Here is a 17,677-nt window from a genome sequence, read left to right as displayed (position 1 = left end):
CTGTTTTTGTTATTTGATTGAGGGATAAATACTGGCCAGGACACCGGGGATAACTTCGAAATAGTGCCGTGGGATCTTTTATGTCCACCTGAGAGAGCAGATGGAGTCTTGGTTTAAAATCTCATCTGAAAGACAGTACCTCTGACAGTGCAGCACTTCCTCAGTATTGCACTGGGAGTGCCAGCCTGGATTTTTGTGCTCAAGTCTCTGGAGCGGGGCTTCAACCCACAACCTTCTGAATCAGAGGTGAGAGAGCTACCCCACTGAGCCACGGCTGACACGATACAAGGGAATTGACAGAACAAAACGTACCAATATAATCCCCTAGCATTTGCCATCTAGCGATCCTTATTCAATGGCCATTCATACTGATACAGCATTGATACCCGATTAAGCATGGTTGGAATAATTCGGTTTGATTCCTAGTCTGTGCTGAGTGGACTGATCTCAGCTAGGCTTCAGCAGCCCCAGGTAAGGGAGGGAAAAAGAAAAATCAGCCTGCGCATTGGGCTGGGACAGAATCAGGCTCAACTGTGATTACACGCCATGATCGATAAGCCTCCTGACAGTCTCTAGACTCACAAAGAATAGTCAGTGTGAGTCTTGTGGCACCGTACCAGGAAAGGAGGAAGAAAATTGGGGAAAAGGTTAATGCAGAATGAGGACTGATGACCTCAACATCCACCCTAGAGGGATATAGGGTGAGTAAAGAGCTTCACGAGCAGCTCAAAATGTTTACATTTTATGGAAATACTTCACTTTACAGGATAGAGAGGGACGATTTCAAGGCTCCCTCACACCACAGAACCACTGCACTGTTAGGCACCGTGAAGCAGCTCCAAATGGGAGCGATGCCTCGCACCCTGCCAGCACAGACTACCCCTGGCCATCATCACAACCACCCCCCCACCCAACCCCGATTGGCATCCAAGGTAGTTGTAGTTCCAGGTGCCAATCCTCTTGTATCTATAACTTAAGTCAGCAGAGCAAGTTTACTGGTGCAAAGATTCTCTAAACTGTTCCTTTCTACAGGGTCGGTAAGAGGTGCTCCCCTTCATATTATTATTCTCCTTTAGATATTCAGTCGTATGATGTAGCATCATCTCATGCCCACTTTAAACACAACGGTAATCTCCCATCGATTACAACAAGCCCAAGAGAGCAGTATCTTTCTATGCTGCTCGATGTCTGTTACCCTGTCTCTCATTTGTCTCTCATTTGTTGTCAGCAGTGCCTCTGATTGGCTGTACTGCGATGAGTATATTCAAGACGGAGACCGATAGATTTTTGGACACTAAGGGAAATGGGAATTGGGCGGGAAAGTGGAGTTGAGGTCGAAGATCAGCCTTGATCTTATTGAATGGCGGGGCAGGCTCAAGGGGCCATATGACCTACTCCTACCCTATTTCTTATGTTTTTATGGTCCATTACTGTACCGACACACTGTACTGCAGGGCAACACTCCCCTTGTCCAACTTCAACAGTCAGTGTCTCAGGAACGGTGCGGGGCTTAGAATGAGGAGGGACAAAATAAACCAAAAATGGGAAAGGAAGAGGAGAAAGAAAGCACAGAGAGTTATGAGATGACCACCCAACTTTCACATTACACCATCGGTGAAAAGAACCACCTGGAATAGTTCGAGCTTTTTATGTTACCTACAATAATTGAAATTCGAGATCTCCTAAAGTCCTACAAACACTGACGTAATGCTCATACCTTCATGAGCTCTTGACTTGTTCCATCAAGACCAATACTGTGCTGAGATAGGAAAAGTGTCTCAGTCACAACCACCAGGATTTCCTTCCCCCCCATGTACATGAGCTTCCTGATTGGCCCATCAGTTCGGAAGACCTGCAAGCTCTTCCCTTTTTCACCAACGTAGTACACAGTCCCTAATGTAGAAAATACATGTTAGTCCTGCTGGCCCCAAGCTGGAAGGGTGAGCAATAGTCACGAACAAAATATGCCACTGGCAAAGGTTGCGGAAACCACTCACAATACAAATGCTCAAGGGAAAGCTTGACACAGTAGAGCATTAAAAACTTCCCATTGAAGTAAAGGTGCATAAATCCAGGGTAGAAGAGGTTAAAATAGAGAGTACCAGTAACAGTTAGTGACAGACCTGTACCCACCAGTACTGTACCCCAGTGTTACAGTAACAGACCTGTACCCACCAGTACTGTACCCCAGTGTTACAGTAACAGACCTGTACCCACCAGTACTGTACCCCAGTGTTACAGTAACAGACCTGTACCCACCAGTACTGTACCCCAGTGTTACAGTAACAGACCTGTACCCCAGTGTTACAGTAACAGACCTGTACCCACCAGTACTGTACCCCAGTGTTACAGTAACAGACCTGTACCCACCAGTACTGTACCCGTGTTACAGTAACAGACCTGTACCCACCAGTACTGTACCAGTGTTACAGTAACAGACCTGTGCCCACCAGTACTGTACCCGTGTTACAGTAACAGACCTGTGCCCACCAGTACTGTACCCGTGTTATACAGTGACAGACCTGTACCCCAGTGTTACAGTAACAGACCTATACCCACCAGTACTGTACCCATGTTATACAGTGACAGACCTGTACCCCAGTGTTACAGTAACAGACCTGTACCCACCAGTACTGTACCCGTGTTACAGTAACAGACCTGTACCCACCAGTACTGTACCCATGTTATACAGTGACAGACCTGTACCCCAGTGTTACAGTAACAGACCTGTACCCACCAGTACTGTACCCGTGTTACAGTAACAGACCTGTACCCACCAGTACTGTACCCCAGTGTTACAGTAACAGACCTGTACCCACCAGTACTGTACCCATGTTATACAGTGACAGACCTGTACCCGTGTTACAGTAACAGACCTATACCCACCAGTACTGTACCCGTTACAGTAACAGACCTGTGCCCACCAGTACTGTACCCATGTTATAGTGACAGACCTGTGCCCACCAGTACTGTACCCATGTTATAGTGACAGACCTGTACCCGTGTTACAGTAACAGACCTGTACCCACCAGTACTGTACCAGTGTTACAGTAACAGACCTATACCCACCAGTACTGTACCCGTGTTACAGTAACAGACCTGTACCCGTGTTACAGTAACAGACCTGTACCCACCAGTACTGTACCCGTGTTACAGTAACAGACCTGTGCCCACCAGTACTGTACCCATGTTATAGTGACAGACCTGTACCCGTGTTACAGTAACAGACCTGTACCCACCAGTACTGTACCAGTGTTACAGTAACAGACCTATACCCACCAGTACTGTACCCCAGTGTTACAGTAACAGACCTGTACCCGTGTTACAGTAACAGACCTGTACCCACCAGTACTGTACCCGTTACAGTAACAGACCTATACCCACCAGTACTGTACCTCAGTGTTATACAGTAACAGACCTGTACCCCAGTGTTACCTGTACCCACCAGTACTGTACCTCAGTTAGGTGACAGACCTGTACCCACCAGTACTGTACCTCAGTGCTAGTGACAGACCTGTACCCACCAGTACTGTACCCGTTACAGTAACAGACCTGTACCCACCAGTACTGTACCTCTGTGTTGTGACAGACCTGAACCCACCAGTACTGTACCCATGTTATAGTGACAGACCTGTACCCGTGTTACAGTAACAGACCTGTACCCACCAGTACTGTACCAGTGTTACAGTAACAGACCTATACCCACCAGTACTGTACCCCAGTGTTACAGTAACAGACCTGTACCCGTGTTACAGTAACAGACCTGTACCCACCAGTACTGTACCCGTGTTACAGTAACAGACCTGTGCCCACCAGTACTGTACCCATGTTATAGTGACAGACCTGTACCCGTGTTACAGTAACAGACCTGTACCCACCAGTACTGTACCAGTGTTACAGTAACAGACCTATACCCACCAGTACTGTACCCCAGTGTTACAGTAACAGACCTGTACCCGTTACAGTAACAGACCTGTACCCACCAGTACTGTACCCGTTACAGTAACAGACCTATACCCACCAGTACTGTACCTCAGTGTTATACAGTAACAGACCTGTACCCCAGTGTTACCTGTACCCACCAGTACTGTACCTCAGTTAGGTGACAGACCTGTACCCACCAGTACTGTACCTCAGTGCTAGTGACAGACCTGTACCCACCAGTACTGTACCCGTTACAGTAACAGACCTGTACCCACCAGTACTGTACCTCTGTGTTGTGACAGACCTGAACCCACCAGTACTGTACCCGTGTTATACAGTGACAGACCTGTACCCACCAGTACTGTACCTCAGTGTTACAGTGACAGATCTATATCCATTAGTACTGTACTCCAGTGTTATACAGTGACAGACCTGTACTCACCAGTACTGCCCCCCAGTATTATACAGTGGCAGACCTGTACTCACCAGTACTACACCCCAGCGTTATACAGTGACAGACCTGTACCCATGGTACTGTACTCCAGTGTTAGTGACAGAGCTGTACCCACCAGTAGTACTACACCCGTGTTAGAGATAGACCTGTACCCACCAGTACTGTAACCCAGTGCTACAAACAAAAGGCACCGCAATATTTTAAAATAATTTTCATTTCAGTAGGACTATAGATGCATTGTAAATAACTGTGGTTTCCTGCAGCTTTAAGGATGGAGCAACAGAACATGCAGGAGACAAACATATGTTTAGGATCACATCCGAAGACTACATACAGCAAATTAACTGACCACTAAACACTATGTTAAAAACTGGCAGCAAATCTCAGCAAAAGAAAGAAAACAGATAGAAAATGTCACAACTGAAACTCAGAACTGCAGCACAACAGGTCAACAGTCTCAAGAGATATCCTCCCCACCCTCACCTCATGGCCCACAGCACTCTCACCCTCCCCCACCCTCACCTCATGGCCCGCAGCACTCTCACCCTCCCCACCCTCACCTCATGGCCCGCAGCACTCTCACCTACCCCTTATGGCCCGCAGCACTCTCACCCTCTCACCCCACCCTCACCTCATGGCCCGCAGCACTCTCACCCTCCCTCCCTCCTGGCGCCTTGTTACACAGCTGGACGCAGATGGCTCCCGTGTCATACTTTCTAAGCAAATGGAGACCGCTATAAGTTGTGGTTTAGGACTGGTGTCATGTCACAGGGTAAGCCACCATTGTTGCTTAGATGCTCACTAAGCTAAGGATGATACCATCTTCAAAGTGAAACACCCTTATAGCCAAGAAACCTTCTAGTGGTCTTCAGTTTTGTTTGATTGTGCTGCTGCACGTCTGCGAATGACACAATTCCATAAGTGCCATTTACATTTGAACCACCAGATTCTGTGTCTTTCTAAGAGTTTGCAGCATAGAAGCAGTAAGCTCTATGGACTCATTAGCATTTGTACTTATTGCCGTTTGTACGAACATACGAACAGTAATGGGCAGGTAAAGCCCCTCTAGTCCATGCAGCCTGTCCCACACAATTACAGTACCTTGTGTGTCACAATATATACTCTCCACCCCACCCAAAACCATGGGATCTCCTGGGAAGAAAAAATAGATTAAAACCCAGGCCAATTTGGGGAAAGAAATCTGGGAAATTCCTCTCCGACCCATCTAGATGATCAAAACTAGTCCAGGAGACCACTCTGGCCCTGAATTCCCTGCAGTGCCTACCATCTGTAAGTGGTGATCTCCGCCCAGCCAGAAACAGGTCCAGCTCTCGTTTGAAGGAATGCAGTGAATCAGAGTTCACCGCACGAGACGGCAGCCTGTTCTAGAGGTCCACTCTTCTCTGGGAAAAGAACAGCTCCTAACATCTAGCCTAGGTCTAGCCTTACACAACTTAAAATTGTGACCCCTGGTCCTCTCTAACCTAAGTAATTGAAACAAATTGTCAACCGGAACACAATCTATTCCCTTCATTATCTTATAAACCTCAATCAGATCACCTCCAAATTTACACTTCTCGAAAGTTTAGAGTCCCAACTCTTTCAGCCTATCTTGATAACAAAGATACGCTAAACTGGGAATTAGTCTAGTGGCCCTCCTCTGCACCCTTTCCAAAGCCTCAATATCACCCACCATGTGAGGAGACCAAAACTGGACACAGTATTCCAAGTGCGGCCTGACCAAGGTCTTGTACAAGGGCAAAACAGTATGCATGGCCTTGTACTCAACTGTCATACGGATACACCCCAACACCCTATTTGCTCTAGCTATCGCTCCACGGCATTGCTCACCTACCTTTAAAGATGTATGCACTAGAATGCCCCAAATCTCTTTCTATCTCCACCTTCTTTAATGTTTTTCCCTGGAGGGTGTATGAATGTTGAGCATTTGCTCTGCCCATATACATAACACTGCACTTATCTAAGTTATACATCATTTGCCCGTAGTTTCACTCTTTTTTGCCCATTTCTGTTTGTGTATTATTTTCTCTGTAAATAAACGAGGGACAACAGTGCAGCCTGCATGCAACAGTCGAGCGCTGTGGCATTTTCCAGCCTTAGAAGTGACAAGAGAATGTGCATTAAGCAATTTCTTGTGATCAGAGTTAATTGTTAGATCTGGGTTACGCTAACCCAAATACGAGAAATAATAGAACTTTCAGCTTGTAGGAGACTGATCTACTTTCAGAAAAAAAGGTGCTGGAGAATAGCCCAAACTAAAATGAAGGCATTGCGTTGAGTGGAAATCTAGTACCTTTTACAATCAGGAAAGATTGAACAGGCTGGGGCTCTTTTCTCTAGAAAAGAGAAAGTTGAGGGGTGACCTGATAGAGGTCTCTAAGATTGTGGAAGGGTTTGATAGGGTAGACGTAGAGAAGATGTTTCCACTTGTGGGGGAGACCAGAACTAGGGGCCATCAATATAAGATAGTCACTAATAAATCCAATAGGGGATTCAGGAGAAACTTCTTTACTCAGAGGGGTTAGAATGTGGAAGTCGCCACCACAAGGAGTAGTTGAGATGAATAACATAGATGCATTTAAGGGAAAGCTAGACAAACACATGAGGGAGAAAGGAATGGAAGGATATGTTGATGGGGTTAGATGAAGTAGGATGGGAGGAGGCTTGTGTGGAGCATAAACATCAGCATGGACCAGTTGGGCCGAATGACCTGTTTCTATACTGTATGTATTCTATGTAATTCTATGTTCTTATTTCAGTTTTTTTTATGGCTGTGGAAATTTCTGAATTTAATTTGAAAAATACCACTCCACCCCCTTCTCTCTTTGATTGTCATTCTTCATTGTAATTACTGTAACCATTGGAAACCACAGCTCAGCATTCTAAAGCCGCCCCCACCCCCCCCCAGCCGAGCAGATTGCAATGTTTAAAGCCATGCAGAGTGTGTTTTGCTCACCATCTGTCGCACTGACAAAGCATGCGATTCCTTCTTGAAGTCCAACTTTAAAGGGTGCATCTCCCTTTCCAACCTTTCTCCAGTTAAACATATCCAAAGCATTTTCATCCCCACTTACTGCAGCTTTAGCCAACTGTACCAGGTCCCTGCAGAATGAAGCACTCAAGTCAGTCTCATTCCTCTGTACATGCAACCAGCTATCGACACGTATTGGCTCCTGGGGTGCTGGTAGCAGGCAATAGCAACACAACATGAAACAAGCTTCAATTTTGCTGAATCTGCACTGGACTGGAGATCATGCTGGTATGGTTCTCTTTCAGAAGGTAGGTAGGTTTGCACTTGTATGTTGCTTTATCACTTCTCAGAGAAATTTCAAAGCACTTCACACATTTTGAGGTACAACGCAATGGACTGTTATTATGCGGTCAAATACAGCAGCCATTTTACACAAAGCAAGAACCCATAATAACCAGCCAAACTATTTCTAGTGGTGTTGGTGAGGGTAGGACTGTTGGCCAGGACACCTCTGAAGAGAATTATGGTATCTTCAACCTCCACTTGAACCACAGGATTGGGCAAACACGGCCTCATTTTGATACTGTATCTGAAAGACGGCACCTCAGATAGTGCAGCACTCCTTCAGTGCTGTAATGAAATGTCAGCCTAGATTATGTGTTTCAACTCTCAACCGTCTGACACAGAAGCAAGAGTGCTAGCTCATACCAGACACATTAGCCCTCCAAGGTGTCATGGGTAGAAAGGCTGCAAAGAATGTTTCTTGAATGAGAAGTTTAAGTTGTACTTACTCTCCTGGGGCAGGAGGTTTGAAGACACAGTGGGTCAGGGGCTTGCCATAATCCTGTTTACCAAGCGGTGATCCTTGCACTCGCCCATGCTGATCCACCCGCCACACCATCAGAACTCCAGCCTGACAGCAACCAAATGAAGATACAACGGTAAAGGAAACATTTGAATCTGTGCTATTGAAATTAGTCATTTAGTACCTTGGTATTGAGAAGATTTAAGATCCTTCTTCAACATCTACAGTGGACTGATGTACTAATTTCACAGATAACACTGTCAACTTACATACAATCAAGTACCCTGCACAATATGACCAACTTGTACTTCAGAACTCAATATTTGTACAGGATTCTAAATATTCATACAGTAGATTTAATAAATTTCTATCCTGTTCCTTAAAAATATTGAACCACACTCCAGTGCATGATTACATCACAACTGGAAGGAACTCCTCATTACTGCCATAAACTGGCAACATTCAGCTCTTTACGATAGGGGCACTATAAGTTAAGGGTGTGTATGTGAGGACGAGAGTGAGATTAGACAAGGTGGATTGTGGAGAAAAACGCTGCAGACTAGATGGACTGAATGACCTGTTTTTATGCCACATTCATAAAATGTAACGTACTGGCAAGAAAGGAAATTTGTACACCAGGCAATGGAAAATTTGCCACCATTCTGTCACTTTCTGTCTTCACGAGTGATGGAGCTCATTATTCACAGAAATCATGATCACAGTGTGAAAGTGGTATCTAGTGCAGTCGCCGCCTGCCGGGGGTCAGGGTGTGCACCCGGTTTGGGGGGGGGGGGGTGATGTCAGAGCGTGCTCCCTGTGTGGGGGGTGATGTCAGAGCGTGCTCCCTGTGGGGGGGGGGGGGGGGTGATGTCAGAGCGTGCTCCCGGTGATGGTGGGGGGGGGGGGGGGAAGAATTCAGCGCGAGCTCCCGGTGGGGATTTCAGAGTGTGCTCCCAGTGGGGGGGGGGGGGCGCATTTTAGAGCGTGCTCCCGGTGGGGTGGGGTGGGGAATTCAGAGCGTGCTCCCTGTTTCGGGGGGGGGGGGGGGGGTGGTGATGTCAGAGCATGCTCCTGGTGTGGGGGGAGGTGATGTCAGAGCTTGCTCCTGGCTTGGGGGGGTGGGGGTGATGTCAGAGCGTGCGCCCGGTGATAGGGGGGGGGGGGGGAATTCAGAGCGTGCTCCCAGTGGGGGGGGAGAATTCAGAGCGTGCTCCCGGTGGGGTGGGGGGGGGGGGGAATTCAGAGCGTGCTCCCTGTTGGGGGGGTGATGTCAGAGCATGCTCCTGGTGGGGGGCGGGGGAGGTGATGTCAGAGCTTGCTCCTGGTTTTGGGGGGGGGGGGGGTAATTCAGAGCGTGCTCCTGGTGTGGGGGGCGGGGGAGGTGATGTCAGAGCTTGCTCCTGGTTTTGGGGGGGGGGGGGGTAATTCAGAGCGTGCTCCTGGTGTGGGGGGCGGGGGTGATGTCAGAGCTTGCTCCTGGTGGGGGTCACAAATTGCTAAAAGGCAACATTAATCATTGACCATTCACAACCAATCACATGACTGTGAATGGTTAAAGGGTTGCTCAAAAGGAACATTCATAATTTTTCATTATTAACATGAGTCAATCTCCTGTGGTGTTTTCACAGGGAGTCAAAACCTAGTGTAGCCTTCAGGTGAAAGTTTAGGGGGCACTGCAGCTCAGAGCAGGTGGAAGTGGCAGACTCCCTCCCCCAAGGAGCAGAAATGGGATTTTATGACAATCCGGCAGTTTACGGTCGTTTTGATTAGAGTGCCAGTCCACAAATTACCAGATTTTTTTTACCTAATTTCAACTTGCCATGTGAACTCTCAACCTTTGGGGTGCTAGTCCAGTACCACTCTCATTACACTACCGTACCAATATTATATAAAATGAAAACAGAAAATGCTCAACAGGTCAGGCAGCATCTGTGGAGAGACAAACAGAGTTAACGATTCAGGTCGGTGATCTTTCATCATATTATATAAATGTTGTTGATAATGAAACCCCTCAAATCCACACCACATACTGAAGAGGCACTGCGGGTGGGAAAGAGAATGCCAAGTTCTCAGACTCCCTGGTGTCTGCTCATTGCTAAGTGGCGCCATTGACTCCACGGGGCACTTTGACAATGATGCATTAAATAATCATCCAGAAGGTTCCTCATTTTCCACGTTATAAATCCTTTGGAGTGTTGCCATCAAGGTTCTTTCCAATTACACTTGTACCAGAACTAATTTCTAGCGACAATCTCAACATCCTCTCTCACGTACCTTATCAGCAGTGACTAGCCGCGTGCCATTGCTGCTCCACTCCAAGATGGTGATCTCAGCTCGGTGTGTGCCAGCTGTGAGCTGTTGTTCATCCCCACCCTGCTCAGACCAAAACATCACCACTCCAGTTTGCCAACCAATTGCCAGAACCCTCTTGGAAGGGTGCCAACTGACGAGAGCCGGCTGGAAGGGACGCTCAATGTGTGCGTTCGGAATGTGCTCTCCCTGTAAACGAGAAGAGGTTAGAACACTCAATGTATACACTGTTATCCCCCACATTGTATGGGTGTACCTGGAGTGTACATGCAAGCCATTTCTTTATTTGAAAAAAAAACAATTGTCACGTCCAGTGGTGCAAGTTGAGGGGAGCTTGCTTCTAGCACTTGTGGTACAATGCTGTGGCAGGTTACACTTCAGTATGCTTCACCGCCGAACATGAATCGTCAACTGCAGTTAGTAAGCGTGTGCCACCCGTTGGGATATTCAGGTTGCTGCAACAAAGGTACAGTCCTGGAATGTATTTTAGTGGTCTGCACAGAGTGCACGTAAACGGAGTGCACGTAAACAGAGTTTTAAAGTTGGGAATTCGGAGCAGAGGGGAAAGGAGGTGCTGCTTTTTGCCTCCAATACTTGGAGTGCTTTGTGTTACAGGTAAATATTTAATTTAATCTACCTATAACTTAAACTAGATCTAGTAATTAGTTAAAAAAACTAAACTATAAGCTAAGTTAATTAAATGCATAAACTTTAATTGAGTAAATAAATAAAACAAGGTTAATACAGGGATCGCAGTGCAGGTGGAGTGCCGCAACTGCAGCACATGAGAGTTTGTGGAGCATCGTGATCCCGGACGACCACGTCTGCAGTAAGAGTCGGCATCTCGGGGAACTTCAGCTCAGAGTTGTTGAGCTGGAGGCCGAGGTACAGATATCGCAGGGCATCAGGGAGGGGGAAAGTTACTTTTACATTTTGATCCAGGAGGCAGTCACACCCCTTGGGTTAGGTAGTGGTACAGGTCTGGTTAGTGGTCAGGGACAGGAGGGTGTGACCGTGACTCAGGCAGGTAAGTGGACCCCAGGTGCCGTGCTTGAGGAGCCTCGGCCTTTGCCCTTATCCAACAGGTACGAGGTTCTTGCTGCCTGTGTGCATGAGGGCAAAGTCTGCAGGGTGGATGAGCAAACTGACCACTGCACCATGGTACAGGAGGCCATTCAAGTGGGGGGCAGGGGAGTGAAAAAGAATGTTGTAGTGGTATGGAACAGCACAGTCAGATGGAGAGATACTGCTCTCTGCAGCTGCGACCGGGAGTTCCGAAGGCTGTGTTGCCTGCCCGGTGCCAGCCTCACAGCTGGAGAAGAATTTGGAGTGGGATTTGGAGGATCCAGTTGTCATGGTCCACGTAGGAACCAACGACTTAGGCAGAACTATGAATGAGGTTCTGCTAAGAGAGTTTGAGGAGCTAGGGTCCAAATTAAAATGCAGAACCTCAAAAGTAATAATCTCTGGATTGTTACCTGTGTAAATTGGCATAGCGAGTTAAATGCATGGCTCAGAGAGTGGTTTGGGAGGAAGGAGTTTTGATTCCTGCGGCACTGGCACCAGTACTGGGGAAAGAGAGCGCTGTTCCGATGGGACCAGTGTCTTGGCGAATCAAATAACTAGGGTTGTCGATAGGGCTTTAAGCTAAAAAGGAGGGGTGGGGTGGGGGGGGGGGGGCGGGTGTGGAGAAAGGGGTCATGTGAGGGGTCGAGTAATAGTGCATCAGCAAATAAGGTGAAAGCAGGGAATAATGGTAAAAACTTAAAACTAAAAGCTCTTTATATGAAAGCATGAAGCATTCGTAACAAGACAGATGAATTAGTGGCACAAATAGAGATAAATGGGTTTGATCCAATAGCCATTACAGAGATGTGGTTGCAAGGTGACCAAGGTTGGGAATTAAATACTCCAGGGTACTTGACGTTTTAAAAAGAGAGGAAGAATGGAAAAGGAAGGGGGTTAGCCCTGATAATAAAGGATGACATAAGGACAGTAGTGAGAGAGGCACTACTGACACAGAAGATCAGGAAGTAGAATCAGTATGGGTAAAGATAAGAAACAACAGGGGGCAGAAAGCACTGGTGAGCATAGTTTATAGACCCCCTAACTGTAGCTATACCGTTGGACAGAGTATTAATCAAGCAATATTAGGAGTATGTAACAAAGGCAATGCAATAATCGCGGGGGACTTTATTCTTCATTAAGGCTGGCCAAATCTAATTGGCAAAGGTAGTCTGGAAGTCGAGTTCATGGAATGCATTAGAGACAATTTCCTAGAACAATACGTCATGGAGCAAACCAGGGAACAGACTATTTTAGATCTTGCATTGCATAATGAGACAGGGTTAAATAGTAAAGGATCCTCTTGGGGAAGTGTGATCATAATATGATAGAATTTCACATTGAGTTTAAGAGTGACATACTTAAGCTGAAACTTGAGTCTTAAACTGAAATATAGCCAATTACATAGGTATGAGGGGTGAGTTAACTAAGGTAGATTAGGAAATTAGATTAAAAGGTATGGCGGTAGATAAGCAGTGGCAATCATTTAAAGAAACATTCCCAAATTCTCAACTAATGTACATTCCATTGAAAAATAAAAACTCCATGGAAAAGTGATCTATCTGTGGCTAACTAAAGAAGTTAAGGATAGTATTAGATTAAAAGAAGAGGCTTATAATGTTACGAAGAACAATAGTAAGTCTAAGTATTGGGAGAGCTTTAGAAACCAGCAAAGGATGACCAAAAAATTGATAAACGTGGGAGAAAATAAAAGAGAGCAAATTAGCGGGAAATATAAAATCAGATTGTAAGAGCTTCTACAATTATGTAAAAAAAGGAAAAGGAAGAGAGTAGCAAAAAGTAAGCATTGGTCCCTTAGAGGCCGAGACAAGAGAAATGATAATGGGGGAATAAGGTAATGGCAGGGACTTTAAATAAATATTTTGTATCTGTCTTCACAGTCGAACACACGAAAAGTATGCCAAAAATAGTGGGGAATTAAGAGGCTCATGAGAATGAGGAATTTAAAGTAATCAATATCAGTAGAGAAAAAGTACTGGGATTAAAAGTACTGGGATTGAAAGCCGGCAAATCCCCTGGACCTGATGTCCTGCATCCAAGGGTTCTAAAAGAGGTGGCTGCAGAGAGAGCAGATGCATTGGTTGTGATTTTCCAGGGAGCTCTAGATTTGTTAGTCCCACCCTTTTTCTTCAAGGGAACATACTTGCTCTGACCCCTCACTATCTCTTCCTTGAATGCCTCCCACTGCTCTGACACTGATTTACCTTCAAGTTTCTGTCTCCAGTCCACTTTGGCTAAATCACATCTCAGCTTAGTAAAATTAGCTTTTCCCCAATTGAGAACTTTTATTCCTGGTCTATCCTTGTCCTTTTCCATAACTACGCTAAATCTAACTGAACTATGATCATTATCACCAATATGCTCTCCCACTGATACCCTTTCCACCTGCCCAGCTTCATTCCTTAAAACTCTGCCCTACATTACAACTACTGTTTGGGGACCTATAAACAACTCCCACCAATGTTTTCTGCCCCTTGCTGTTTCTTAGCTCCACCCAAACTGATTCTACTTCTTGATTTTCAGAGCTAAGATCCTTTCTCTCTACTGTCTTTATCCCATTCTTTATCAGGGTTACCCCTCCTCCTTTTCCATTTTGCCTATCTCTTCTAAAAGTTAAGTATCTTGGAATATTTAGTTCCCAACCTTGGCCACTTTGCAACCACGTCTCCATTATGGCTATTAGATCAAACCTGTTAATTTCTACCTGCGCTATTAACTCATCTATTTTGTTGCGAATGCTTCGTGCAGATTATAGTGCCTTTAGCTTTGACTTATTTCTATTTTTCACTGATGTCACCTTAGTCACTGATGCCTTATTACCTTTGTTACTCTCTTTTTGGTAGGAAAAATAGAAAAGCAGAGTATTTTTTAAATGGTGAGAGATTGGGAAATGTTGGTGTTCAGAGGGACCTGGGTGGCCTTGTACAAGAATCACTGAAAGTTAACATGTAGGTACATCAAGCAATTAGGAAATCAAATGTTATGTTGGCCTTTATTACAAGAGGATTTGAGTATAAGAGTAAAGATGTCTTACTGCAATTATATCGGGCCCTGGTGAGACCACGCCTGGAGTATTGTGTACAGTTTTGGTCTCCTTACCTAAGGAAGGATATACTTGCCATAGAGGGAGTGCAACGAAGGTTCACCAGACTGGTTCCTGGGATGGGGAGGATTGTCCTACGAGGAAATATTGAGTAGACTAGGCCTATATTCTTTAGAGTTTAGAAGAATGAGAGGTGATCGCATTGAAACATACAAAATTGTTACAGGGCTTGACAGGGTAGATGTTTCCCCTGGCTGGGGAGTCCAGAACCAGGGGGGTCACAGTCTCAGAATAAGGGGGTCGGCCATTTAGGACTGAGATGAGAAATGTCTTCACTCAGAGGGTGGTGAATCTTTGGAATTTTCTACCCCAGAGGGTTGTGGAGGCTCAGTCATTGAGTATATTCAAGACAGAGATTGATAGATTTTTGAATATTAAGGGAATCAAGGGATATGGGGATAGCGCAGGAAAGTGGAGAAAAGGTAGATGATCAGCCATGATCTTATTGCATGGTGGAGCAGGCTCGAAGGGACAAATGGCCTACTCCTGCTCCTATTTCTTATGTTCTTATGAATGGCAAAGCAGGCTCGGGGGGCCGTATAGCCTACTCCTGCTCCTAATTCTTATGCTGTTTTCACACCAAGACTAGTGCACAACACGAGATCAATAAAACCAAGCAAAAAAAAGGGGGGGGGGGTGAAGAAATGGGGGATTTAAAAAAAAAATTTAGCAGTTGCATTCAATAGTCTCAAATCTTGTGGGTTGGGTTGCTTTTAAGAGTCAGAAACCATACAGATAGAGTGGCATCATCAGTTTAGATGATAATATGTTCACATTCTTTCATAACCGTATTTCACAAAGGACTGAAACGTTACAGCAGGCCTACTACCCCTCGTCACCTCCAACTGCTGTTGCCCAAATAACGACAGTCCCTTGGCTTCCAAGTGACTCAAGAGGTTTATCCAGTGATGAACAGTGATGCACAAGAAAAGTCAATGGTTCCAATCCCAGTCAGTGCTGAGTTAGCTGATCTGAGGAGGGTGCAATCGGCCTCACTGTCTCAGAGTTCAAGAGGAGAAACCAGCCAGGATCCCCACGCCAGTGACACCTGCTAGAAATACACAGTTAGATGTCTGATGATCGGCCCTTTTGATTAACTAACTTGGCGACACTCACTGTTGAGGCTCACAAATGAATGGCTCAATGTACCCAATGGCAACCGACCCCAAAACAAAGGAGACGCGGTCTTCAGGAGAGGGAAGGAAATTGTGAGATACCCACCTGCTCAAGATACACATCCACACTACCCCCTGGAGTGTTATTGGTACTGACAGAGGCTACTGCCAGCAATGGGTGGATACAATGCCAAGCAATCTCTGATGGAGAGCCCACAGTATCTGGTGCCTCAATGCGATGATCGAAGTAAACTGCCATGTTGGCATAGTCAGCTTCCGTCCAATTCTGTCAGGAGACAATGCAATTTTAATATATACCTGATCAATAATAGAATAAAAACCTGTGAGCTCAACTCAGTATGGATATGTGTGCAATCTTTGGATAATCCTGTTCACCCCATTGCCAGCTTCAAACTGGAGCCACTCACAACTCCGAACATCTGTAGCACAGGATAAAGTGTATGGAGTCAGACTGGTAACATCACAATCGCATCAGGTCTACACGGAGCCTGGGACAAAGGGAGGGGCAAGTCACACTTTGTCACTAACAAATATTACTTGTAACCAGTTCCAGATGTAGATTGGCAAAGGCCTGGGAGTGAGACTCTCCCCATCTACCATATTGGCCATGGAATGGGGGAGGCGAGGTGCTGTTCGGGGGGGGGGGGGGGGGGAAAAGGGGGCAGGAGGGAGAGTGTTGGGGGTTGCGGCGGGTTGGCTTGGGGGGTGGCGGCGGGTTGGCTTGGGGGTTGGCTTGGGGGGTGGCGGCGGGTTGGCTTGGGGGGTGGCGGCGGGTTGGCTTGGGGGGTGGCGGCGGGTTGGCTTGGGGGGTGGCGGCGGGTTGGTTTGGGGGGTGGCGGCGGGTTGGTTTGGGGGGGTGGCGGCGGGTTGGTTTGGGGGGGGTGTTGCGGTGGGTTGGTTGGGGCGGGTGTTGCGGTGGGTTGGTTTGGGGGGTGTGTCAGTTTGGGGGGGTTGCGGTAGGTTGGTTTGGGGGGGTTGCGGTGGGTTGGTTGGGGGGGGGGTGTTAGTTTTGGGGGGTTGCGGTAGGTTGGTTTGGGGAGGTTGCGGTGGGTTGGTTGGGGGGGGTTGCGGTGGGTTGGTTGGGGGGGGTGTTAGTTTGGGGGGGTTGCGGTGGGTTGGTTTGGGGGGGGTGTTAGTTTGGGGGGGTTGCAGTAGGTTGGTTTGGGGGGGTTGCGGTGGGTTGGTTTGGGGGGGGGGGTGTTAGTTTGGGGGGGTTGCGGTGAGTTGGTTTGGGGGGGTTCCGGTGGGTTGGTTGAGGGGGGGTTGCGGTGGGTTGGTTGAGGGGGGGTTGCAGTGGGTTGGTTGGGTGAGGGTTGCGGTGGGTTGGTTTGGGGGGGGGGGGGGTTGCGGTGGGTTGGTTTGGGGGGTTTGTTAGTTTGGGGGGGGGTTTGCGGTGGGTTGGTTTGGGGGGGTTTGCGGTGGGTTGGTTTGGGGGGGTTGCGGGGTGTTAGTTTGGGGGGGTTGCGGTGGGTTGGTTTAGGGGGGTTGCGGGGGGTTCGTTAGTTTGGGGGGGTTGCGGTGGGTTGGTTGAGGGGGGGTTGCGGTGGGTTGGTTTGGGGGGTTTGTTAGTTTGGGGGGGGTTTGCGGTGGGTTGGTTTGGGGGGGTTTGCGGTGGGTTGGGGGTTGCGGTGGGTTGGTTTGGGGGGGGTTGCGGGGTGTTGGTTTGTGGGGGGGTGTTAGTTTGGGGGGGGTTGCGGTGGGTTGGTTGAGGGGGGGTTGCGGGGGGGGGGGGTTTGTTAGTTTGGGGGGGGAGGGGCGGGGGGGGGCCTTGTTGCGGCACTCCCTGTGGCGTGTTCTAACAGTTTTCCCCGCCGGTCCAGGAGGTCTGATCGCCGCTCCAAGCTCACTCACTGGGTTGATTCATGCT

The 17,677-nt window shown here is 47.3% G+C and overlaps 1 protein-coding gene across 4 annotated transcripts in view; it reads right to left on the bottom strand.

Moving 5' to 3' along the window:
• Positions 1-17,677, bottom strand: part of ift140 (intraflagellar transport 140 homolog (Chlamydomonas)) — a 184,738-nt gene that overhangs the window by 163,465 nt on the left and 3,596 nt on the right. For 2 of the 4 annotated variants that reach the window (XM_086000949.1, XM_086000950.1), the window contains exons 2-6: positions 15,896-16,075; positions 10,450-10,674; positions 8,162-8,283; positions 7,356-7,501; positions 1,718-1,893 (exon numbers count right to left, since the gene is read on the bottom strand). In XM_086000949.1, the coding sequence (XP_085857075.1) occupies positions 1,718-1,893; positions 7,356-7,501; positions 8,162-8,283; positions 10,450-10,674; positions 15,896-16,048 (822 nt within the window). In that variant the 5' untranslated portion in view covers positions 16,049-16,075. Of the gene's footprint in view, positions 1-1,717; positions 1,894-7,355; positions 7,502-8,161; positions 8,284-10,449; positions 10,675-15,513; positions 15,850-15,895; positions 16,076-17,677 lie in introns of those variants that run through there. The other 2 variants (XM_086000951.1, XM_086000952.1) reach the window with 2 other exon arrangements.

Source organism: Somniosus microcephalus, chromosome 11, assembly GCF_052327205.1.
Source record: "Somniosus microcephalus isolate GS21.2 chromosome 11, FLI_Smic_1.0, whole genome shotgun sequence".
NCBI classification, from domain to species: domain Eukaryota; kingdom Metazoa; phylum Chordata; class Chondrichthyes; order Squaliformes; family Somniosidae; genus Somniosus; species Somniosus microcephalus.
This window is presented reverse-complemented; position numbering and strand designations above follow the sequence as displayed.